This window comes from Chiloscyllium plagiosum, chromosome 21 (assembly GCF_004010195.1).
Source record: "Chiloscyllium plagiosum isolate BGI_BamShark_2017 chromosome 21, ASM401019v2, whole genome shotgun sequence".
In the NCBI taxonomy this organism is placed as follows: Eukaryota; Metazoa; Chordata; class Chondrichthyes; order Orectolobiformes; family Hemiscylliidae; genus Chiloscyllium; species Chiloscyllium plagiosum.
Genome location: NC_057730.1, coordinates 32,679,608 through 32,704,557, shown reverse-complemented (window position 1 = coordinate 32,704,557; position 24,950 = coordinate 32,679,608). Strand labels below are relative to the sequence as shown.

The following is a 24,950-nucleotide window of genomic DNA, read 5'->3' as shown; positions in this document are numbered from 1 at the left end:
AGCCTGAAAGATATTCTTTTCTTTCTTGGTTTCTTGTTAGCCAGTCTTCTATCCATGCCACATGTTATCCCAGTGCCATAAGCTTTTAACTTCCAGAGCAATCTTTTAATGAGGCACCTTATCAGGTGCCTTTTGGAAATCGACTGGTTCTCCTGTATCCACAGCAAAAGTTATTTCTTCAAAGAATTCCAATAAATCATAAACATGATCTCCCCTTGACAAAACCATAATGGCTCTGCCTTGGACTTATCCATGTGCCCAATTATAACATGTTTAATGATAATGGCTATCATTTTTCCCATAGATGTTAAGCTAACTGGCCTGTAGCTTCCAGCTTTCTGCATTTCCCTTTTTGGATAAGAGTTATATGAGCTATTTTCAAATCTATATGAACTAGCCCCGAATATAAGGAATGTTTATATAAAAAAAATTAAAACCAACATGTCAGTGATCTCACTAGCAACTTTTCTTAAGACCCTTGGGTGAAATCCATCAGCTTGTCAACTTGCAGTTCCAGCAGTTTACTCCAGTATTATTTCTCTGGCAATTTTCCCTCCCTTTCAATCTGAACTATTTGTATCCTCCCTGGTGAAGACCGATGCAAAATACCTGTTCAATGTGTTTGCCGTCTCCGTATCCTTCATTACTAATTTTCTGTCGGACTAGTACTGATCTTGTTAACTTTTCTAATTTAAATATCTGAAGAAACTTTTCCTATCCTTCTTGAGCATTTTTGGTAAGCGTTCTTTTTAATTTTTCACTAATTTTTCCCTCATTAACCTTTTAGTAAATCTTCGCTGTTTTTAACATTCTGTTCAATCTTCTGACCTGCCAACTAAGTTTGTACAAGATGATTTATTTCGAGTTTTTTCAATTAACGATGGAAAGCAGATCCAACCTTTAATTTTTCTTATTTATTGATGTGTATCTGTGCTTTCTGGAATATCCCCTTAATTGTTTGTTGATGCATCTCAATTAACCAATCCTTTAACCTAAATTGCCAGAACACTTGCTAGCTCTGCTTCTGTGCCCTCCCAATTGCCCTTGGTTACATTCAAAATAGTTATCTTGGACCCACCCTTTTTTCCCTTGAGCTACAGGTTGTTCTGGTATAGCGTGATTGTTGCTTTCCTCTGCAATCTCGTTATAGAAAATCGTGCTGTAGAAGCCGACTAATATCCATTCAGTAGAAAGTTTGCATTATCCAAACAAAGTCCACAAATCAAGTGACTTATAGCGAATTCACGTTGATGACACATGCGCTACACCAGAATGACCTGCATATATAAAATTTACTCATAATATAGTTACTGCTATCCAAAAACACTTTCATGATGTCTGTAACAAATCCTTGCTGTTGAAAGCCAGGTCTAATATAGCCTACTCTCTGGTGCCATAACATGATACTCAAAGAAATTGTCCTGAAAACATTCAACAAATTCTTCATCTGGAGTACCTTTTCCCAGTCTATGTAAAGTTTAAAATATCACATGATAATTCTTTGGACAAGCTCCCATGATTTCTTCCTTGATACCTGTCCTATCATGTGATTAGTGTTAGGAGACCTGTACATAACTCCCATAAGTGACTTGTTGCCTTTGTTGTTCCTCATCTCTAACCAGATTGCTTTTAAATCCAAAAATAAAATCTGCAAAAAACTGCAGATGCTGGAAATCTGAAACAAAGAGAGGTCTGGAGAAACCTAGCAAGTCAGGCAGCATCCTTTCACCAACAAGGATTAGCTGCTGACATCACAGTGAAAGAACTTTTAGATTAGATGAGATTAGATTAGATTACTTAGTGTGGAAACAGGCCCTTCGGCCCAACAAGTCCATGCCGAAGCGCAACCCACCCAGACCCATTCCCCTACATTTATCCCTTCACCTAACACTACGGGCAATTTAGCATGGCCAATTCACCTAACCTGCACATTTTTGGATTGTGGGAGGAAACCCACACAGACACGGGAGAATGTGCAGACTCCACACACACAGTCGCCTGCGGCGGGAATTAAACCTGGGTCTCTGGCACTGTGAGGTGGCAGTGCCGCACCGTGCTTTTGGATAGCAGCAACCATATTGTGAGTGAATTTTACATATGCAGTTTGTTCTGGTGAGAGAGGAAGAGTTAATGTTCCAAGCCTAATATAACTTTGCTGCAGGAAGAAATTTCGAATTTCTTCGAATTGCAGTTTGTGAAAACTTGAATTGTGATTAGTGGAGATGACAAACCCATGAGTTCACTTCTAAGATATTGCTGTGAATGATCCTTATCTATATTAATGAGAGATTTTATTTTGGAAATTTCCCAAGGTCCTTCTGATTCACAAACTTGTGCTTCAGGTGTTAAATGTTCTGGTGTTCAGTTATGAACAAGAGTCATGCCAGATTCAGCAGTAACTCTGTTTCTCCCTCCCCATGAATGCTGCCAGTACTGAATTTCTCCAGATTTTCTTTGATTTCTAGTACCCACAGTATTTTGCTGTTTAGTGTTTCAAATTGCAACTGCTTGAGGCAGAATTAGATGAGCACAAATACCTCAGATGATTGTTGGACTGGAGGAGATAACCGGCAGGGTGGAGCCATGGCAAGGTTTGAAAAGATGGCAGTTTATTGTGGAGAATCTTTATCATAATGGAGGGGGGTTAACTCAGTTGGTGGTGTCACAGGCTTGCAATGCAGTATGATGTCAACAGCATGAGTTCAGTAGTGCCCTATTTGCATTTAAAATACTAGTCTTTGCCCCATTCTTCACCGTTTCAAACTGGATACAAAATATTTGTTTGCAATTGCTGTTTTCTAACTAAGGAGCCCTTACTCTGAGATTATTAATCGTGTCACATTGAATAAGGCTGAGTCTAATATAACCTTCTCTCTGGTCAGTTAGCAGAATATGCTGTTATAAAAACTATCTTGAAAGCTTTCTATCAATTCTTCTTCCAGGCTGCTGCTACCAATTTGATTTTTCCAGTTTATATGTAGATTAAAATCATCCATTTGTCACAGCACTCAAAATTTCATTTATACTGTACCTTGTCCCACATTATGGTTATTGTTGGGGGCCTATAAACCACTCCCACTCATTACTTTTTTCTCCTAATATTCCTCCACTCTATCCAAACTGGTTCTGTGTCCTGATCTGAACTGAGGTCGTCTTTAACTATTGTACAAATGTCATCCTTGATTAACAGGCCTCGCCCTAGCTTTTCTAGGGACATATTCTTAAAGTCATATGCCCTTCAGCATTCAGGATTCAGTTATTTCCATCTTGCTGCCACATCTCTGTACTGGGCAATAGGTATATTTAGTTATGTTTGAATATCAAGGCTAGATCTTGGGGAAACACTGATACTGAGGCAGGGGAAGCAAGAGAAGCCATTGCAGGTGGTACTGACGCTAACACCACTGAGCAATCTGTTTTTGAGTGTATGTTTTAATCCCCATTCTATGTTGAGCAGTTTATATTTTGTTTACATAGTTTGTTATACTGATGTGGCCAACTATGTGTTCAATTTGGTTCTGAGATTCAAACCCCATTTCTTGGCACCAAAACCACTACCCTCTAACTCTGCAACACAATCCACACTTGAACTATTTTTAACTGACCTTTCCCAATGCTGTATTTGGTATCCTAAATGTCACTTTATGTAAATTTCAGCTTAACCAAGTATTTTTACCAATCATCACCTATTCTTACAAGCCTTCAATTGAAATCCATTCTGAATAAAGAATTCAGACTTTATTTGCCTTCATTTACAAATCCCTGTATGATCTTGCTCCATTTTATCTCTGCAGTCTCCTCCAACCATGCATATTAGAAATATCCTTCAGTCTTTTGACCCTCATTTCCTTCTGTCCTTCCACTTTTGGCCTGACGTTCTAAACCATATCTATATCTTTGCTTATTGAGTTATTTCACACAGAAGGTATTTAGCCCATCTAATCTCTGCTGGCCCTCCAAGTGCTGCTGCGTACCTGCTCTTTGTCCGGAGCCGTACAAATTTTTCTTCTTCAACGTGATATCTTATGACATTTTATGACTTTTTAAACTGGTGTCGTCATCCTTTTAAACTACAAGAAATGTAGTTTTCTCCTCCCTGACTCTTTTTTTTGCCATTCTTCTATGCTTTAAGGAGAGCAGCTACATATTTTCTCGTCCTCAAATACTCTCAAGCTTCCTGCAAAATAAAACTGAATCCACTACATAACTCTCTCTGACTGTTCCTTAGTTTTCATTGAAGTGCTGAGGAATTGTGTTCTGAATTGGATTATTTGTTTTCAGGACCCAAAAGCATGGATTCTTGTCACTTTCCCCATTTTTCAAGGTGTATTCAGTTGGTGTTCTCTGTGGTTACATTACCAATATGTTGGCCATTAGAACTAGGGAAATAGTTTTTTTAATTTGTGGCATCTGAGCATCGCTGGCTGACCAGCATTTAGTGCCCAAGCCTAGTTGCCCTTCAGAAGATGGTGGTAAATTGTTGTCTTGAGCCATGCAGTATACCTGGATGTATTTGGTATCACACTCCAGACTAACAGATGATCCTGTTCACAATATCAAAAGATTTTGTATGCTTTGCATTTTAAATCTAAATTCAGTTGTCAGCTTTGCATGAATTAATTCTGTTGCATGAAGCCAATCATTTAATAACAAATGATACAAATCTCATTTCAGTGATTTATTTTTTCCTTTTCCAAGATTTAATGAGCTATAAATTGGAACCTCTTAGTATGTAAGTACCCTTGTTGCATTCAAGCCACATATCACTTTCTTGAGGTGGTTAACTCAGTCACCACAATCCCGAATGCCATGTATTTTACAATGTAAGTAGAAGGTCTGTATGGAAGTAGAGATAGATGATGAGCTTGCTGGCAAATATCTTCAATAAATTTGCCCAGTCTGATAGGCTATATTTTGATCTCTATGTTTTGATTTAACAAAAACACAGTGGCTCAGTGGTTAGCACTACTGCCTTACAGCACCAGGGTCCCAGGTTCGATTCTGGCCTCGGGCGACTGTCTGTGTGGAGTTTGCACATTCTCCCTGTGACTGCGTGGGTTTGCTCTGGTTTCCTCCCACAGTCCAAAGATGTGCAGGTTAGGTGAATTGGCGTTGCTAAATTACCCCATAGTGTTAGGCCATTTAGTCAGAGGGAAATGGGTCTGGGTGGGTTACTGTTTGGAGGGTCGGTGTGGACTGGTTGGGCCGAAGGGCCTGTTTCCACACTGTAGGGAATCTAATCTTAAAAAAAAGACTGAGGATGCACCCTGTCCTAAGATATAGTGGTAGTGTCCCTTCCTCTGACCAGAAGGTTCAAGTCCACCTGATCTAGGTGTGCCATAACATATCTGAACAGGTGATTTAAAAATATCTGCAACTTGTCCCAAATTATGGTGATATAGAATGCGTAATGTGCAAATATTTAAGGTCTTCAAAATTATGCAAATTTGAATACATAGAGAACTGACTTTATAAATCAGAAGACTCCCAGATCTTATTTATAATATCTAATGTAAACAAAATATTTTAGGGACTAGACTAGCAGGGTGCCTTAGTGCCATTGGAACACAGAATGAGGACCAGTCGATAAACCTGCAATTCAAGCAACTTTCAGTTTCACTTCTTGGAAGCTGTGGAGTGTGAAACTAATATGAACAGAATACCACCATAAAGGTAAAAAAGAGAATCGATGAGGGAATTTACACCACTGTTGGCAAATAGCTTGAACCGAGTATACGGCAAGACCATTTTCACCCAAGACTTTAAAATATGCATATAAATGCCTTCACAAAAATTACTCATCCCATGGGTGTATTAATGTGAGCCAACTACCTTGGACAGTAATAGTAAGCACTAGAACAGTAGTGGCAGATACTATACAGATATAATGGTTGGAAACATTATAAAAGCTGATGCTGCAAAAGCTTGTTTACCTTGTTCATCTGAACTCAACTGCTGCTCGGATGTTGCCTGACCTGCTGTGCTTTTCCAGCACCACTCTAATCTAGACTATAAACCTCAAAAACACTGGTCTAACTTACTTAGGTTATCATAGCTGAATATTAGAAACAATTTCTTGCCATACTTCAAAACAGCCTCCCCTTGAAGTGATTTGGTGACAATGCAGTAAGCTGCTCATGCTGCTGCTGCTTTCATAGAATGTCTTTTGAGCTGTTAGGGCAGGGGAATGGGAGTCTATGATTGGCAGAGCTGGAGCAGTCAGCCTTGATTGGGGGTGAGGGGGGTGGGGAGAGGTCTGTAATTGGACTAGCAACAGTTTGTTTTCTCTTTCTCTCTGTCTGTCCGTCCCTCTGTCTGTCTGTCCGTCCGTCCCTCTGTCTGTCCGTCCCTCTGTCTGTCTGTCCGTCCCTCTGTCTGTCTGTCCGTCCCTCTGTCTGTCTGTCCGTCCCTCTGTCTGTCTGTCCGTCCCTCTGTCTGTCTGTCCGTCCCTCTGTCTGTCTGTCCGTCCCTCTGTCTGTCTGTCCGTCCCTCTGTCTGTCTGTCCGTCCCTCTGTCTGTCTGTCCGTCCCTCTGTCTGTCTGTCCGTCCCTCTGTCTGTCTGTCCGTCCCTCTGTCTGTCTGTCCGTCCCTCTGTCTGTCTGTCCGTCCCTCTGTCTGTCTGTCCGTCCCTCTGTCTGTCTGTCCGTCCCTCTGTCTGTCTGTCCGTCCCTCTGTCTGTCTGTCCGTCCCTCTGTCTGTCTGTCCGTCCCTCTGTCTGTCTGTCCGTCCCTCTGTCTGTCTGTCCGTCCCTCTGTCTGTCTGTCCGTCCCTCTGTCTGTCTGTCCGTCCCTCTGTCTGTCTGTCCGTCCCTCTGTCTGTCTGTCCGTCCCTCTGTCTGTCTGTCCGTCCCTCTGTCTGTCTGTCCGTCCCTCTGTCTGTCTGTCCGTCCCTCTGTCTGTCTGTCCGTCCCTCTGTCTGTCTGTCCGTCCCTCTGTCTGTCTGTCCGTCCCTCTGTCTGTCTGTCCGTCCCTCTGTCTGTCTGTCCGTCCCTCTGTCTGTCTGTCCGTCCCTCTGTCTGTCTGTCCGTCCCTCTGTCTGTCTGTCCGTCCCTCTGTCTGTCTGTCCGTCCCTCTGTCTGTCTGTCCGTCCCTCTGTCTGTCTGTCCGTCCCTCTGTCTGTCTGTCCGTCCCTCTGTCTGTCTGTCCGTCCCTCTGTCTGTCTGTCCGTCCCTCTGTCTGTCTGTCCGTCCCTCTGTCTGTCTGTCCGTCCCTCTGTCTGTCTGTCCGTCCCTCTGTCTGTCTGTCCGTCCCTCTGTCTGTCTGTCCGTCCCTCTGTCTGTCTGTCCGTCCCTCTGTCTGTCTGTCCGTCCCTCTGTCTGTCTGTCCGTCCCTCTGTCTGTCTGTCCGTCCCTCTGTCTGTCTGTCCGTCCCTCTGTCTGTCTGTCCGTCCCTCTGTCTGTCTGTCCGTCCCTCTGTCTGTCTGTCCGTCCCTCTGTCTGTCTGTCCGTCCCTCTGTCTGTCTGTCCGTCCCTCTGTCTGTCTGTCCGTCCCTCTGTCTGTCTGTCCGTCCCTCTGTCTGTCTGTCCGTCCCTCTGTCTGTCTGTCCGTCCCTCTGTCTGTCTGTCCGTCCCTCTGTCTGTCTGTCCGTCCCTCTGTCTGTCTGTCCGTCCCTCTGTCTGTCTGTCCGTCCCTCTGTCTGTCTGTCCGTCCCTCTGTCTGTCTGTCCGTCCCTCTGTCTGTCTGTCCGTCCCTCTGTCTGTCTGTCCGTCCCTCTGTCTGTCTGTCCGTCCCTCTGTCTGTCTGTCCGTCCCTCTGTCTGTCTGTCCGTCCCTCTGTCTGTCTGTCCGTCCCTCTGTCTGTCTGTCCGTCCCTCTGTCTGTCTGTCCGTCCCTCTGTCTGTCTGTCCGTCCCTCTGTCTGTTGTCCGTCCGTCCGTCCGTCCGTCCGTCCGTCCGTCTGTCTGTCCGTCCGTCCGTCCCTCTGTCTGTCCGTCCGTCCGTCCCTCTGTCTGTCCGTCCGTCCGTCCCTCTGTCTTTCATTTGTAGTTTTTTGGCAGTCTTATGCCATTCTTTAAGTTTAAAATGCCTGTTTTTGGATCCACTGTGTTTATCTTCGAGCTGAATGTGAAGTTCGTCATGTTATGATATCACTTGCCTACTGATCTTTGACTTTAATGGCATTAATTAATCTTGTCTCATTGCACAATACCAGGTCTAATATAGCCTGCTCACTAGATAGTTCCAGAATGTATTGCATTAGCAACTTAAAAATGCCCTCATTGAACACATGCTCCAGGCTACCTTTGCCGTTTTGGTTTGTTTAATAGGTGCAAAGATTAATATTGCCAATGATTATTGCAGTACCTTTCTTAAAAGTCTTTGTCATTTCTTGATTTATGCAATGTTCTGCAGTGTAACAATTGTTGCCTTCTTACAAATACTCTCAGGTGTGACTTCCTTTGTAATTTCTTAGCTCCACTAAAACTGATTCTGCACCTTGGTCTCCTGAACCATTAGTGAGCTCATTACTGATCTCAACTTTTATTAACAGAGCTACCCTCACTCACTTTTTCCATTTTTTTGTGCTATCAAATTCTGTCTTTACAGATGCGATGAGCAATCATGTAATGAGATTTTAATTTAATCTTTTCACCCTTTTTGATTCCCTACTCTGACCTTTATTTGCTGAAGTACTCTTATGTTTATGCACCTTAAGCTTTTCTTACTCTGGTTATCATTACCCGTTTGTCTACCCTCTACTATTGCCTTGTTTCTTATACAGTGAGAGGTAATTACTCATGCAAAAAGTGGAAGTGGCAGAGCACCAGAGAGAGATTACAATGCTTGGTATTTTGAAAGGAAGGGAGGCATAAATTTTAAAAGTAAAACTGGTGAAGTTGTGGTGTGAAGTATCATGGAAGGAAGAAGCCAAGAGATCCTTGGTGAAGCTCAAGAACAACATCATTTATTGTTATTGTTCAAGTGCTGTTGAATGGTAGCACCTGGTCTATTCAGCCATGGTATTATCACTCAACTGTCTCCAGTGAGGCACAGGTGTTCAATTGCAGACTACTTTACAAAGAATTCAGGTTTACTCATCTAGGAAGTGACTGGTAGTGTTAGATGTGCCTTGGGTAGATAGTTCCAAGTGGAAAAGAATTTAGACTTCTTGAAATTTGCACAGTAATAAGGGTGTTAGCAAGTCAAATGTCAAGATATATAAACTTCTGTTATTTTGTGACGAACCCAACGTCTGCTGCACTTTTAAATCTCTTTTACCTGCCCATTGGGCCTTTAGTCAATAGCTAATGTACAAATTTAGCTGGCTGCCAAGTTAATATTCCACCTTAAGGGAAATAATACCACCTAGAGGATCCATTCAGATTGCAAGCAATGCTTCCAGTTAAGAAGAGTCGATATGCAAAGGACATTCACTGGCCTCCTCACGGGCATAGTAAAGACTTTACGGTTTAAATTACAGTTGTCTTCTATGCTTGTTATAAGTTTAAAAGTTTAATTGCCTGGTTGTATAGTACAGTTGACACTTGAATCTTTGATTCATAGAATGGTTACAAAACAAAAAGAAACCTAATAGCGCATATGGACTAGATGGGCCTATCTTCGAGGGCAGCTCAGCTTGACCCACATCCTACCTTTCTTTCCTTGTAGTCTTGCAAGTATTTTCTCTCTGATAGCTATACAGTTCTCTTTTGAAAACTATTGATTAGCTTCCCTCCTATCGGGTAGTGCATTCCATTCCTAACTAAAAAAAATTCTTGCTTCGCGTCAACCCAATTCATTTGACAGTCACATTAAATTGTGTTCTCTAGTCCTTCACATTACTGTTAATAGGAAGAATTTCTTCCTATCTAGTCTGTCTGACCGTACACACTTTAAATACTTCAGACATATTTCCTCTCAACCTTCTCTCAGGTGATCAGTTCTAGTTTGCATATTCTATCGATGTAACTGAAATCCTCACTCTGAATCCATTCTGAAATCTTTTCTATACTCCCTCTTAATACATTCACCTTATCCTTCTTAAAGTATAGTGCCCAGAATTGAACACCGTACTGCAGTTGAAGCTGTTTGCTTTGGCTTTGTCTTTACTTTGTATACTATGCTTGTATTTATCAAGCCTGGTATCCCTTATGGAGAAAGTGAGGACTGCAGATGCTGGAGATCAGAGCTGAAAAATGTGTTGCTGGAAAAGCGCAGCAGGTCAGGCAGCATCCAAGGAGCAGGAGAATCGACGTTTTGGGCATAAGCCCGGGTCCTGAAGAAGGGCTTATGCCCGAAACGTTGATTCTCCTGCTCCTTGGATGCTGCCTGACCTGCGCTTTTCAAGCAACACATTTTTCAGCTGGTATCCCTTATGCCTTATCAACTTGCCCTGCCATTTTCATAGATTTGTGGACTTATTTCCCCAGTTCCTCTGCTCTTGCAGTTTTTAGAATTATATACTTTGTTTTATATTGCCTTTCTTCATTCTTCATAATTCATATATCTCTACATTCAATTTAATCTGCTGTGTCCATTCTTTCTGCCAGAATGTTATCTTGAAGTCTACCCCAGCTGATCCCCTTAGTTTACATTATTTGCAGGTTCTGACATCTTAGTATAGATCAATAAAGCAGTAGTCCTAAAACCAATCACTGAGTAATCCCACTTCATATCATTCTCCCAACTCAAAAGCAATCGTTCATCACTACTGTTTTCTGGCAGTTGGCTAGTTTTGTATCCATGCTGTCACTGTCCTTTTCATTACATAAGCTTTAGCTTTGTTGACGAGCCTACTATGCAATACTTTATGAAGGGCTTTTGGAATTCTACACACACCAACTTCATTCTCCTCATCAAAAAATCTCCAAATTAAATGCAGCTTGTCTTTAAGAAAAGCCAGCATGGATTTTTAAAATTAATCCTCACTTGTTCAAGTGACTGTTTATTTTATCCTGAATTATAATTTCTAAAAGTCTTTTGAACCACAGAGGTTAAATTGACTGGTCTGTAGTTGCTGGATTTAATTTTGCACCCATTTATGAACAAGCATGAAACATTGCAACTCACCAATTCTGTCATTAGCCCTTCTAAGGAGGACTAAAAGATATTGACCAGTATATCTGCAATTTCTACCTTCGTTATCCTTAGATATATATGAGGGGTGACCTTGAAGGGGTTTATAACAACATGAGCATGGGTAGACTGAATAGACAGTCTCTTTTTTTCCCTAGGGTGGGGGAGTCTCAAACCAGAGGGCAGTGGTTTTAAGGTGGGAGGGGAAAGATTTAAAGGACCTGAGGGGTAACGTTTTCATGTGAGAATGGTGCGTGTATGGAACGAGCTGCCAGAGGCACTGGTGGATGCTGGTAAAGTTACAACATTGTAAAAACAACTGGAATGGGTAAATGAATAGGAAGGGTTTAAAGGGATATGGGTTAAATGTTAGCAAGTAGGACTAGGTCAGATTGAATACGTCCGGTCGGAGTGGATGAGTTGGACCAAGGGTCTGTTTCTGTGCTGTATAACTCTGACTCTACCTGGTCCTGGTGACTTGTCAGTTTTAAATACAGCCTTTTGAATAACTCCTCTTTATCAATTTTAATCCATGCAGGATTGTCACCACCACCAGCACTTTCGCTATGACTTTAACGCAATTTTTGGATGCACAGTGCTAATTTCATTTCTCAAACATTTCCCTAACTCAATGCATCAATATGGTTTTTTGTTCCTAATTGGCTGTGCTTTTTTTTAAAACCACCTTTTTTAAAATTCTTGTATAGTAGTACCCTAGAACTCTGTGGGAAGCTAGGGAAGTGATTGCTGGGCCGCTTACTGAAATATTTGAATCATCGATAGTCACAGGTGAGGTGCCAAAAGACTGGAGGTTGGCTAACGTGGTGTCACTATTTATGAAAGGTATTAAGTACAAGCCAGGGAATTATAGACAAGTGAGCCTGATGTCAGTGATGGGCAAGTTGTTGGAGGGAATCCTGAGGGGCAGGACGTACATGTATTTGGAAAGGTAAGGACTGATTAGGGATAGTCAACATGGCTTTGTGCGTGGGAAATCATGTCTCACAAACTTGATTGAGTTTTTTGAAGAAGTAACAAAAAGGATTGATGAGGGCCGAGTAGTAGACGTGATCTATATGGACTCAGAAAGGCGTTTGACAAGGTTCCCCATGGGACACTGGTTAGCAAGGTTAGATCTCATGGAATACAGGGAGAACTAGCCATTTGGATACAGAACTGGCTCAAAGGTAGAAGACAGAGGGTGGTGGTGGAGGAGGGTTGTTTTTAAGACTGGAGGCCCGTGACCAGTGGAGTGCCACAAGGATCGGTGCTGGGTCCACTACTTTACATGCATATAAATGATTTGGATGCGAGCATAAGAGGTACAGTTAGTAAGTTTGCAGTTGACACCAAAATTGGAGGTGTAGTGGACAGCGAAAGAGGTTACCTCAGATTACAACAGGATCTGGATCAGATGGGCCAATAGGCTGAGAAGTGGCAGATGGAGTTTAATTAAATAAATGTGAGGCGATGCCTTTTGGAAAGGCAAATCTTAGCAGGACATACACTTAATGATAATGTCCTAGGGAGTGTTGCTGAACCAAGAGACCTTGGAGTGCAGGTTAATAGCTCCTTGAAAGTGGAGTCGTAGGTAGATAGGATAGTGAATGCGGTGTTTGGTATGCTTTCCTTTATTGGTCAGAGTATTGAGTACAGGAGTTGAGAGGTCATGTTGTGGCTGTCCAGGACATTGGTTAGGCCACTGTTGGAATATTGTATGCAATTCTGATCTTCCTATCGATTGAAACTTGAAAGAGTTCAGAAAAGACTTCCAAGGATTTGCCAGGGTTGGAGGATTTGAGCTAAAGGGAGAGGTTGAATAGATTAGGGCTGTTTTCCCTCGAGCGCCGGAGGTTGAGGGGTGACCTTGTAGAGGTTTATAAAATCAAGAGGAGCATGGATAGGATAAATAGACAAGGTCTTTTTCCTGGGGTTGGGGAGTCCAGAACTAGAGGGCATAGGTTTAGGTGAGAGGGGAAAGATATAAAAGAGACCTAAGGGGCAACGTTTTCACACAGAGGGTGATATTTGCATGGAATGAGCTGACAGAGGAAGTGGTGAAGACTAGTACAATTGCAATTTAAGAGGCATCTGGATGGGTATATGAATAGGGAGGTTTTGGAGGGATATGGGCCGGGTGCTGGCAGGTGGGACTAGGTTGGGTTGGGATAACTGGTCGGCATGGACGAGTCGGACCGAAGGGTCTGTTTCCGAGCTGTATGAGATGGGTGGGCACTATTTTGTTTGGATAATCGATTTAAATGCCTTACCTCTGGGGCTCAGAGTTTTTAAAGTCTGCTCCCCATTCAGGAGATTACAGCAACACAGTGTGTTAGCCGCCCCCGCCGCCCCCCAATCCTGCCCAACACTTCCACCCGTGCACCCCTGCCCCACCCTGTCCCCCTTACACCGCCCCCCCCCCGCCCACCTCATCCAACACCGCACCCCTTCCAGCACTGCCCCCGCCTCTCTCTCTGGGGCAGCCGGACAGAATACTAACAATAAGACTGCTGCTGCCTTTGTTGGGTAAGTTTCCAAATAGTGCGTACATGCGCATGTACATGCATACATACATTCATATACATACACGCACATATACATACATATGCATGCACACATATATACACACACATATATGCACATGTGCACACATACACCCCTTACTGCAACTTTTTGACAGTTCCACGTCTGCCCTGTACAGGACAATTTTGGTCATATTATCTGGGGAAGGGGGGGGTGCGGTGCAGAGTTTAGGATACGTCTCTCTGTAGAACTCCAGGGAAAGTATGGGGCGAGAGAAAGGGTGGGAGGTCAGTCATTTGGAGACGGTGCCTGTTTATTTGTTGTCAACAAAAGACACGATCACTATAGGAAACAAGTCTTTGATGTAACGTTTCTATCGGGACCTCGAGGTTCCTCTGTTCATTGGCTGTCGTTTCTTCTCATATTTGTTAGGATCATAGTACAGAAGTAGCCCATTCAGCCTGTTCTTCTGTTCAGTAAGGTCATGGCTGATGATAGCACTTTCCTGTGCTATCCTCGTATTCATAGAAAATATAGACAGAGAAAATAGGAGTTGGAGTAGGCAGTCCAGTCCTTCCAGCGCACTCCACCATTTATCATGATCATGGCTGATCTTATCCTGGTCTTATCTCCACTTTCTTCTGTTCTCCATAGTCCTTTATCCTGCTTTTCATCAGAAACCTATCCATTTTTCTTTTGAATCTCTTGATTGATTCTGCTTCCACTGCACTCTGGGGTCGTGAGTTCCAATGATTCACAACTCTGAGAAAAGTAGTTTCTCCTCATCTTAGTTTTGAATCGGCCTCCTGTCTCTCTGTATCTATGCCTTCTTGTTTGAGACTGTCCCACAAGGAGAAGCATCTATTCAACATCCTCCTTATTAATCCCCTTCAGCATTTTATGTTCCTCACTCAGATCCCCGCTCATTCTTCTGAACTCAACTGAATACAAGCCTGGGTTATTCAGCTGCTCCTTGTACAACAGCCCCTTCATCATTGGAATCAACCTGGTGACCCTCCTCTAAACTGCTGGCAGTGCCACCATACCCTTCCTCAAGTAAAGAGACCAAAACTGGAAGCAGTATTCCAGATGTGGTCTCAACAATGCCTTATATAATTGTAACAACACTTCTTTACTGGTAAAATCCGGTCCTTTTTACAATAAATGCCAAGGTTCCATTTGCCTTTCTTATTATATGCTGCACCTGCATACCCACTTTCTGCCACTTCTGCTCAGAGGTGCTTAAATCCTTCTATGCTGACACACTTTGAATCTGCTTCCCATTTGAATACTAATTTGCCCTTTTGTTTTTCTGGCCAATATGTACAACCTTGCATTTATCCACATTAAACTCCATCTGCCAGATTTTGGCCCATTCTCCTAGCTTATCAATATCCATCTGTAAACTCTTTATCCCTTCGTCACTGCTTCCTTTCTCGTCTATTTGAGTATTATCCCTGAACTTTACTATGTTACACACTGATCTTGCTTTTAGATCATTTATATAGATTGTAAATGGTTGGTGTCAAAGAACTGAACTCTGTGGTACCCCATTAATTATGATTCACCATTCCAGAGAAGAACCCGTTTATCATAACCCTCTGCTTTCTCTCAGTCAGCCAGTCCTCTAGCCAAGCCAGTACTCTACCTTTACCTTTAACCCTGGAATCTAAGCTTCTAGATCAGTCTTTTCTGCGGCATCTTGTCAAATGCCTTCTGGAAGTCTAATATGCCACAGCCACCAGATCCCTATTATGCACCTTGCTGGTTATATCCTCAAAGAACTCCACGTTTGTCAAGCATGACATGAAACCATGTTGACATGGTGAATTGAGTGTTGGTATTCCAAGAGAATCCAGAGAAAGTATATTCCTGTTGGGTTGAAAGGAAAGGCTAGTAGGTATAGGGAATGTGGATGACTAAAGAAATTGAGGCTTTGGTTAAGAAAAAGAAGGAAGCATATGTAAGGTATAGACAGGACAGATCGAGTGAATCCTTCGAAGAGTATAAAGGCAGTAGGAGTATACTTAAGAGGGAAATCAGGAGGGCAAATACATGTATGGAATGAGGTCGCCACTGATGATACCTAGCCAGGTAATGAAACGTCTGGATATCAAACCAACAGCTCAGCGAGCAAACCTACACTCTAAACCTCAACCTGAGCTACAAACCTTGCGAATTCCTGTGAGTGTGGCATTGATGCTCCGGTGTGTGTTCTCTCTTTCTGTGTTTTAATGATTACAAAGGTGTCATCCACATATCTGACCCAGAGTTTGGGTTGAATTTGCGGTAAGACTGTTTGTTCTAATCTTTGCATTACCACTTCTGTTATGAGTCCAGAGATGGGTGAGCCCATGGGTGTGCTGTTGATTTGTTCATATATTTGGTTGTTGAATGTGAAGTGTGTTGTGAGGCACAGGTCCAGTAGTTTGAGTATGCCGTCTTTGTTGATAGGTTCATCGTCCTGTTGTCTGTTCTGTATGTCCAGCAGGTTGGCTATTGTTTCTCTGGCTAGGGGTTTGTCGATACAGGTGAACAGTGCCGTTGCATCGAATGAGACCATGGTTTCTTCCTTGTCTATGTTAATATTTCTGATGATGTCCAAGAATTTCTGTGTTGATTGTATAGAGTGTCTGGATCTGCTGATCAGGTGTTTCAGTTTCTGCTGTAGTTCTTTAGCCAGTTTGTGTGATGGTGTCCCTGGTAGTGATACTATGGGTCTGAGTGGGATGTCTGGTTTGTGCACTTTAGGTAGTCCTTGAATCTGGGGGTGTTGTTGCTTTCAGGTTTCATTCTTTTAAGGTCAAACCTGGTTATCTGTCCGTTTCTTTTGTAGGTTCCTCAGTATGTTTATCCTATTGGTGAGCTGTGGGGTGGGCTCAAAGATAAAAGACGGAGAGTGGCGATGGAGGGTTGCTCTTCAGACTTGAGGCCTGTGACCAGTGGAGTGCCACAAGGATCGGTGCTGGGTCTTCTACTTTTTGTCATTTACATAAATGATTTGGATGCGAGCATAAGAGGTATAGTTAGTAAGTTTGCAGATGACACCAAAATTGGAGGTGTAGTGGACAGCAAAGAGGGTTACCTCCGATTACGGGATCTGGACCAGATGGGCCAATGGGCTGAGAAGTGGCAGATGGAGTTTAATTCAGATAAATGCGAGGTGCTGCATTTTGGGAAAGCAAATCTTAGCAGGACTTATACACTTAATGGTCAGTTCCTGGGGAGTGTTGCTGAACAAAGAGACCTTGGAGTGCAGGTAGATAGGATAGTGAAGGTGGCGTTTGGTATGCTTTCCTTTATTGGTCCGAGTATTGAGTACAGGAGTTGGTAAGTCATGTTGCGGCTGTACAGGACATTGGTTTGGCCACAGTTGGAATATTGCGTGCAATTCTGGTCCCCTTCCTATCGGAAAGATGTTGTGAAACTTGAAAGGGTTCAGAAAAGATGTACAAGGATGTTGCCAGGGTTGGAGGATCTGAGCTATAGGGAGAGACTGAACAGGCTGGGGCTGTTTTCCCTGGAGCTTCAGAGGCTGAGGGTTGACCTTATAGAAGTTTACAAAATCATGAGGGGCATGGACAGGGTAAATAGACAAAGCCTTTTCCCTAGGGTCGGGGAGTCCAGAACCAGAGGGCATAGATTTAGGGTGAGGGGGGAAAGATATAAAAGAGACCTAAGGGGCAACTCTTTCACGCAGAGGGTGATAAGTGTATGGAATGAGCTGCCAGAGGAAGTGGTGGAGGCTGGTACAATTGCAACATTTAAGAGGCATTTGGATGGGTATATGAATAGGAAGGGTTTGGAGGGATATGGGCTGGGTGCTGGCAGTTGAGACTAGATTGGGTTGGGATATCTGGTTGGCATGGACGAGTTGATCTGAAGGGTCTGTTTCCATGCTGTACATCTCTGACTCTTAAGTGTTCAATTATATCCTCCTCTATGATTGACTCCAACTTCCCACTACAGAGCCCAAACTAATTGGTCTCTCGTTTCCCAATTCTTGTCTACCTCCTTTAATGAATAAGGGTGTCACATTAGTATATTCCAAATCCACTGGTATCCTTCCAGAATCCAGGGAATTTTGGAAAATCCTAACTAATGCATCAGCTATGTCTGTTGCCACCTCCTTTAATACCCAAGTGTGCAGGCTATCAGGCCCCAGGGATATACCTGTCTTTAATCCCATCAGTTTACTTAACACCTTCTCCCTAGTTATTTGAGTTCCTCAGTAACTGCAGCTTCTGGGAAGAAATTATCTTCCACTATGAAAACAGATGACCTATTGGTTTAGTGCCTCTGCCAGTTCGGAGTTTCCCATTATTAACTTTCCATTTTTGCCCTCTAAAGAGCCAACGTTAACTTTCACTATTCTCTTCCTCCTTGTATACTTATGGAAGCTGTTGATATCAGTGCTCATGTTTTCTACTAGTTTCTTTTTATAGTTCATCCTAGCTCTTTTTTTATTTCTTTTTAGTAATCCTTTTGCTGTCATTTAAAGTTTTCCCAATCCTCAAGAGTGCCAATAACTTTTGCACTATGAAATGTCCTAGTTCTTATCATTGTTATCCTTCTCTTTGTTGAGCCATGAATGTTTTTTCCCCTTTTCTCGATTCTTCTTCCTTTCAGGAATGCGTACTTTATGTACTTTAGTTCAGAGGTATTTAGTGACTCCATAAGTGTTTGTATAGTTTGTCTTCCAAATCCGCTGCCCCCTCCCCCAAATAAAAAGTACAACTTCTAAATTTTAGCACCAAAGCATCAGAGCAGCTTGTGTTGACAAGAATATCACCTGAGCCCCTTTTTTTTGATTTTTATTTTGTGTTTAATAAAGGTTGGGGAGACCCTTGCAACGTTCAGACAAACACTGAATCCACTTGGGGAGAGCCACCAGCTCTAACTGCAACAGTGGACAATGGAACTGCAGCCTGGGGTCAACCCATGGATACAGGAACCAGCTGGAGAGAGCCGGTTAATGACAATGCTGGTACCTCTGGATGGGGTAACACCCCAGCTGCCCCACCACCTCCAAATCGACCTGGTAAAGCTCTTAATACTTTGTAATTTCAAGTGGGTGCATATTTTGAGAGTAGACATGATTCATTTTGCATTGGGGCTTTGAGTAATAAGTTCCACCACAAGTTTAATTTATTATGTGTAGCATTAAACCTTAACATTCATTAAATTAACATATACCATCCTCCATCTCATAAATCCTCTTTTGCCAATTGCATAGGTTATGTTTTGAACATTTGATGCAGATGTCTTGACTCTTTACAATATTCCTGAAGAAGGGCTTATGCCCGAAACATCGATTCTCCTGCTCCTTGGATGCTGCCTGACCTGCTGCGCTTTTCCAGCAACGCATTTTCAGCTCTTTACAAAATGCCCTAAATTACTTTTGAATCCTTAACCCTATTTATTCGCCCAGTGATGAAAGCCTTTGTGTTGAAACTCATCTTTACATTGCATGTTGTCAAGGTGCTACAAATGTCAAGTCTGAATTAGGCAACTAGTAAAAGCATAAAGTCAGTTTTTTTTCTCCCCTTAAGAGATCCCCTCTTGTTGTCCATCTCGTCATCATTGCAATCATCTCATGTACTTCAACTTATAATTGATGTTGGGAAAACGAATATATGTTAAAAATACACATTATTCTTCCTGTGCAGAATTACAAGAATATTCTTCCAAGGTACATTATGGCATATTGTCATCTTGGGTTGTGGTTGGGCCTTCCATTCTAATGTTTAACGTCTGCGAATCTTGTAAATAAGTTATGGAAAACGTTATTATGTCAGTTCAAACCAGAACAACATTGTTCAGAAGTGTTCACAGGCTTTGGTCTCGATGAGAGTGAAGGATAAATTCAGACCACCGTTTTCTCAGTAGTTGAAATCAGTCATCTGTTCTTTACAGTGCCCAAACCTATGCAAGATGGCTGGGGTGATGAGGAAGCATCGGTGCCAGGAACCCGTCACTCCAGCTGGGAGGAAGAAGAGGGAGAGTCTGTGATGTGGAACAGCAACATCTCACAGGATAGCACCTCCTCTTCAAACTGGACATCAAAAAAGATGGCTCAAAAGGTAGAGACTTTTGGCAAATATGTTGCTTACACCTATGTCACTGACTTCAAAGATGTATATAGTGTTATTGTCTCTCCTATTTTAAAGTACTCAACAACTGACCTTGCGCAGATCTTTCAGTACTCATTAGATTTTGGTAGTATAATGAGATCCTGGAGTTGTTGCAGTCTTGGGAAGGCATACTTACGTGCAAGGCAGTTCAATGAAGCTTCACTAGATCAGTCCCTGGGGTGAATGTGCAGTCAGATGAAGAGAGGCTAAATAAATTCGGTTAATATTCTTTGGACCTTCAAAGAAAATAATTTCACTGAAACATAAAGGATTCTGATGCAGCTTGGCAGGATAATATAGTTTGGTCTTTTTGCCTGAGCACAGAGTGCTGTCTCAAGAAAAGGGGCTAGTTTGGGACTTAGATGAAATACAGTATTACTTCAGTCAGAGTTCTGAATCTTTGAATTTCTCTCTCCCAGAAGGATATGGATACTCCATTGTTGAGTATCTTCAAGGCTGAATTAAACGCAGACTTCTATCTCCAGGAAAGAAATAATGGATGTAAATGGCAAAATGATGTTGAAGCCAATATCAACCATAGTATTATTGAGGGATGGAGCAGTCTGTATGATAGTGTTTTTATTTCTTGTGTTCTAAAACATTGAACATAAATTTATGGTGTTAACTGTAAAAAGTATGAAATAATTAAGTTGCTATTAGTTTAATATCAAATTAGAAAAGCTACTGCAAATGCCAGTATTTTGCTATAAATGATACTGCCCTGGTGATTTAAATAAAAATCATATTTTGATTTGTGCTTTGGTGCTTTCAGTGCTTTACTTGTGGTCCCTCTCTGGGATTATATCCTTCAGATTGTGCAGTGCAACATGATAGGGGACTACTGCAAAGTGTCACATATCATGTCCACCCACTTCTGAATATCCAGCTTGGTCTCAGGTATGGGTGTGATGCAGAGAGGAGAAACAGGTGAGCAAGTTATGAACAAAAACAGTGCACATTTTGTGTCTAAGTCACTGTAAAATAACATCAGGTTATGTTTGTGATGGGTGCCAGAGTCATGAAGCAAACTTGTTTTTACAAGGATTTGGTTTTTGAATGGCTTAGCCATTCCCATTGTGTCTCATGATTAGTTCTTTTCATTTTAGGGCATGATAAAAGGGGGAAACAAACAAGATGATATGTGGATGAATCAATTAATGAAGCAATTCTCTAACATTGGATTTCCTGTAAGTACAATTGATCATGAGCTTTTATTCTCTCTCCCATCTCTTTGATATGCAGACTGAATACAATGGATTGGGCCTTGTTCTAATCACTAATGACCCTGGCCAGAGCTGGAGTTTTCTCTCTAGGATAGAGTGGGGTCAGGAAAATGTATCTGATGTTATTTCTGTTCCGATGCCTTAATTCAAATTAACTTGGTGAAGAGAGAACCTGATTTCTGTCAAAGCAAGAATGTTGATTTTAGTTCTGTCCTGCGGTATGATAATGGCATAAATGTTTTAGGATTCTGAAGTGTTTATGACAAGAATGGTATTGAAGAATGTGATATTTTAGCAGGAACTCTGTCATTTCTCACTCATGGTGGAGTTGAACTGCATATTTTTATTCCTGATGCTGTAATACAGAGTCTAAATTCTTACTAAGTACTGTTTTGCTAACTATTAAAAGCCAGTGTTCATTATTTCTTTAACCTCTTTTGTGAAACCTTGCTCATTTGCTAAGATCCAGAGTACGTCTGCCTTTGCTATCAGTCTTTCACTTAGTGCAGTGCTTGTTTCTCAGCAGAGATGAATAACCATGTTTCTGAATAAAATTATCTCGTCAAATTAAGGTATACAACTCAAAGTTGCCCTTTGCTGCCATTGACATCCACTCATCTACCATTGCATTTTTTGACTGAAAAAAGTGACCTTATTGTTAAATCTGGTTGAAGTGGGCCAACATATAGGATTGGAAAAAATTATTTTTTGGGCTTACAATTGATAGTAATCTGAATGCAGCGAATTGTGAATATTTAAGGTGGTTTCTGCATGTTACAGAGGGAGTCTGCTGAAGAAACCAAGAGCAATAAGATGGACATACCTATTGGTAAGCTGCTATTGCTATAAAATTCTCCTTAACATCTTTCTCACACAGTAATTTTCCATCCTGAATGGAGTCTTTGTTCATTGACCATATTTAATAAAACCTGCCTGACTCCTACCTTTCCAGGTGTGTTGAGAGATAAAAGAATGGAAATGGACAAGCATGGCATGAACATTGGAGAATATAATGGCATTATAGGCAAAGGACATGCTTCTCGTCCTCTGATTTCCAAAGAGTCTTCCATGGAACGCAATCCTTACTATGATAAGGTTAGTATTCTCTCCATTTCTGGTTATGTGTTACAACAGATGGGTGCCTTTTTATCACTTCTAGCTAATTTTGTAGATATAAGTGACAAAAAAAGTAAGACATGAGGCTGAATCGATTCTGATTTTTGATAATGGGCCATTACTACCTTTTACTAGATTCCACATTTTACTAGATTCCAAAGACCCCAGTATTAAGTAAACATGACCACTGATGATAAATCTCCAATCCTTTATGGTGACTTTACTTTTTCCTGCTTTTGAAACTAGGAATTTGTGTTACTGGGATTTGGAAGAAGGGCCATTGTCTTGTATCAAAGCAATGCTGTGATTCTCAATTCATTATCATGCTGAAGTGTTTTTCATCACAGTGTGGCTGCATTCACTTTGTACACTGCATCTGGTAATACTAATCAATATTTGTAGTAATGTGACTTGTTTTTGCATGATGGACACCTGTTGGTAGCAGGCCATTTAACTCTGCTTGTGGACTTCAAATAGATGCTAACCCTTCGTCTCTTCTCTTGTTCCTGCCATGTCTGCCTTTTTGCTGCTGATGGGTTTTCCATTGTGTGCTTTTTCCAAACCCACTTCCCCTGCCCAGCTGTCTTTGTCTCTGTCCAATCAAGATGGCATTATAGCAGAAGAGCCCCAAAACCTATCGTACATGTCCGCACCAAGTGTGAAGCTTCCCCCTTCAAACAGTGCACTACCTAATCAGGCCTTTGGCTCAATGGGGCTGGGCATTCAAAACTTGAATTCTGTTAGACAGGTGAGTCTGTTCACGACCTGCTGTGTGCATGGTGTCAATTGTAATGTGTCAGTGATAACATTCATTTTGGCGGCATATTCAGGATTGTTCTCAATATTTTGCTCTCTTTTATTTTTGCTTCATTTTTCTTCTGCCTCTTGTCACCCTATCTTAATTATCCCAATCAGAAAACAAGCAGTGTCTGGTGGTGCTATTATGAGATACTTGTATTTTTGCCTTGGACATTTCCCTTGAATTCTGGAATCCTTTCTCATTTCAGCTCTGACGCTTTATCCTGCTTTGAGGAAACGATGGCACAAATAAGCAAGCAAAAGTAGAATGTAACAGTGCAGAAAATACATAATTGAGCCTTTTAAGTTTTGCCAGCTCTCGGGGAGGGGGGGGATAAAAGGCTACCTCCTTAATCTCATTATCCTGGCCTCTTTATACACCCTTGCTTTTTAGTTGAATATTTGTCAACTTGCCTTTTGAACCTTTTTTATGGACTCCTCCATTGTTTCTATTCAGACCACATACTGGGTACATGTCATTGCTCCTCACTAAAAGCAGTTACTACATCTGTTATATGTTACATATCCTTTGATAAAGATCATTTATGAGTGACTATTAGAATATCTATCAGCTATGAATAACAGTACAGTCCTGATATCTTTTTTTTTATTTTGTACATAGATTACTGGCTAGTTGAGTGCAACAACATTTGATCTGTTTGAAAAGTGAAACTGTCTTAAGTACTTACAGTTAGAGGTGCAATAAAGCTAAGAATAATAAACACTTCCTCCATAAGGAAAGGAACTTTATCTTTGTAGAATGGGTAAGATCGATTAATTCCTGTCTTGTCACCTGCTACCGTCACAGTTGAGCTGAAGTTGAAATAAAATGAGTTAAAATTACTACTGAGTATATTGAGTATTTGTAATTTTTGCAGAAAGTGGCAAGTTGGTACTGGTTGATAGAAAGAACAGTCTCAACACAAATGGGTCTTCATGGATGGTTGGGTTCATTTTAAAAAGATGTGACCAGTCTTACAAATGTTCAGGGGCTGATGATTTAGCTTAAAGCAGAAAGAAATGGAATAGACAGCAGACTGTTGATGTGGTACATGTTGAATATTCTGCAATTAACCTGTGATGTGGTTGAAATCATGGATCTTTCCTCTGCTGCTTATGCTCTTATTTACAGAATGGCAATCCTAATATATTTGGCGGCAGCAATGCAGCAGCACAAGCCAGGGGCATGCAACAGCCTCCAGCACAACCTCTTAACTCATCTCAGCCTAATCTCCGCGCTCAAGTGCCTCCTCCATTATTATCCCCTCAGGTACACAAATATTTGTGATTTTCTTTGCTGTTCAAAGTTTCCCCTAACCCCTTTTGTTCTTTGACTTAACCAGAAGCAACAGGTGTTTGGCCATTTGGAGTTTTTTCACCTTCATTCTTGGCATGTGGTGAGCTCGTGCCCTTAATTCGTGTTATTCGATGCAAGGAAGGTGCTATGATATCTCAGTGCAATTTATTTTAAATTATCAGGATGAGGTTGTTGTTGAGGTGGACAGGGGCATGGGAAGAATATCCTCAATTAACAAAGCAGAGTGCGCTTTTATTTCTATCATTTGAGCTATATTTTAAATAATGGGCACCACATGACTTCATGTATCAGTATTATTCCTCTTGTCTGAGCTTACCCCAGGATGATGGCTTTGGTGAGGGGCAATTGCATGTTTGGGATGCAGTAGTTTCTCTACATTCTGTTTTTCGTTCTGAAATGCTAGTTTGTACGCCGTAGTAAAACAAATGCAAAAAAACCTTGTTACTGATATCAGTTTGTTGGGACAGGAATGTGCTACCTCACCTGATGTAAAGACATTTCTGGTAATGGCGCACTGTTGACAGCATGTGTTATAATTGGATGCAGCTGCATACCCAAGGCAAACATGTGGCAACCTGTTAATATCTGCATTGTGTGATGGGGAGGGGAAGAAGCAAGTCACCCCAGCTCGTGCTCGAGTCGAGGAGTTGCAGCAAACTGTGGGAATGATTTGTCTTTTTGAACATAATTCTCCAACCATACAAAATGTGGCTCTCTTTATTACAAGCTTCCAAATATGAGCAGAGGCCACCAACTGCTAACATTAGCTTTGGCCTGGAGAAAAATTAACAACCAGGCAGAACAGCTGAATGTTTAAAGAATGTT

General features: G+C 41.8%; 1 protein-coding gene across 11 annotated transcripts in view; it reads left to right on the top strand.

The window, feature by feature from the left end:
* Positions 1-24,950, top strand: part of LOC122560728 (trinucleotide repeat-containing gene 6A protein-like) — a 171,121-nt gene that overhangs the window by 113,273 nt on the left and 32,898 nt on the right. For 7 of the 11 annotated variants that reach the window (XM_043711719.1, XM_043711710.1, XM_043711717.1 and 4 more), the window contains 7 exons: positions 18,371-18,577; positions 19,453-19,619; positions 20,777-20,857; positions 21,674-21,722; positions 21,846-21,988; positions 22,590-22,757; positions 23,940-24,077. In XM_043711719.1, the coding sequence (XP_043567654.1) occupies positions 18,371-18,577; positions 19,453-19,619; positions 20,777-20,857; positions 21,674-21,722; positions 21,846-21,988; positions 22,590-22,757; positions 23,940-24,077 (953 nt within the window). The remainder of the gene's footprint in view (positions 1-18,370; positions 18,578-19,452; positions 19,620-20,776; positions 20,858-21,673; positions 21,723-21,845; positions 21,989-22,589; positions 22,758-23,939; positions 24,078-24,950) is intronic. The other 4 variants (XM_043711720.1, XM_043711718.1, XM_043711714.1 and 1 more) reach the window with 2 other exon arrangements.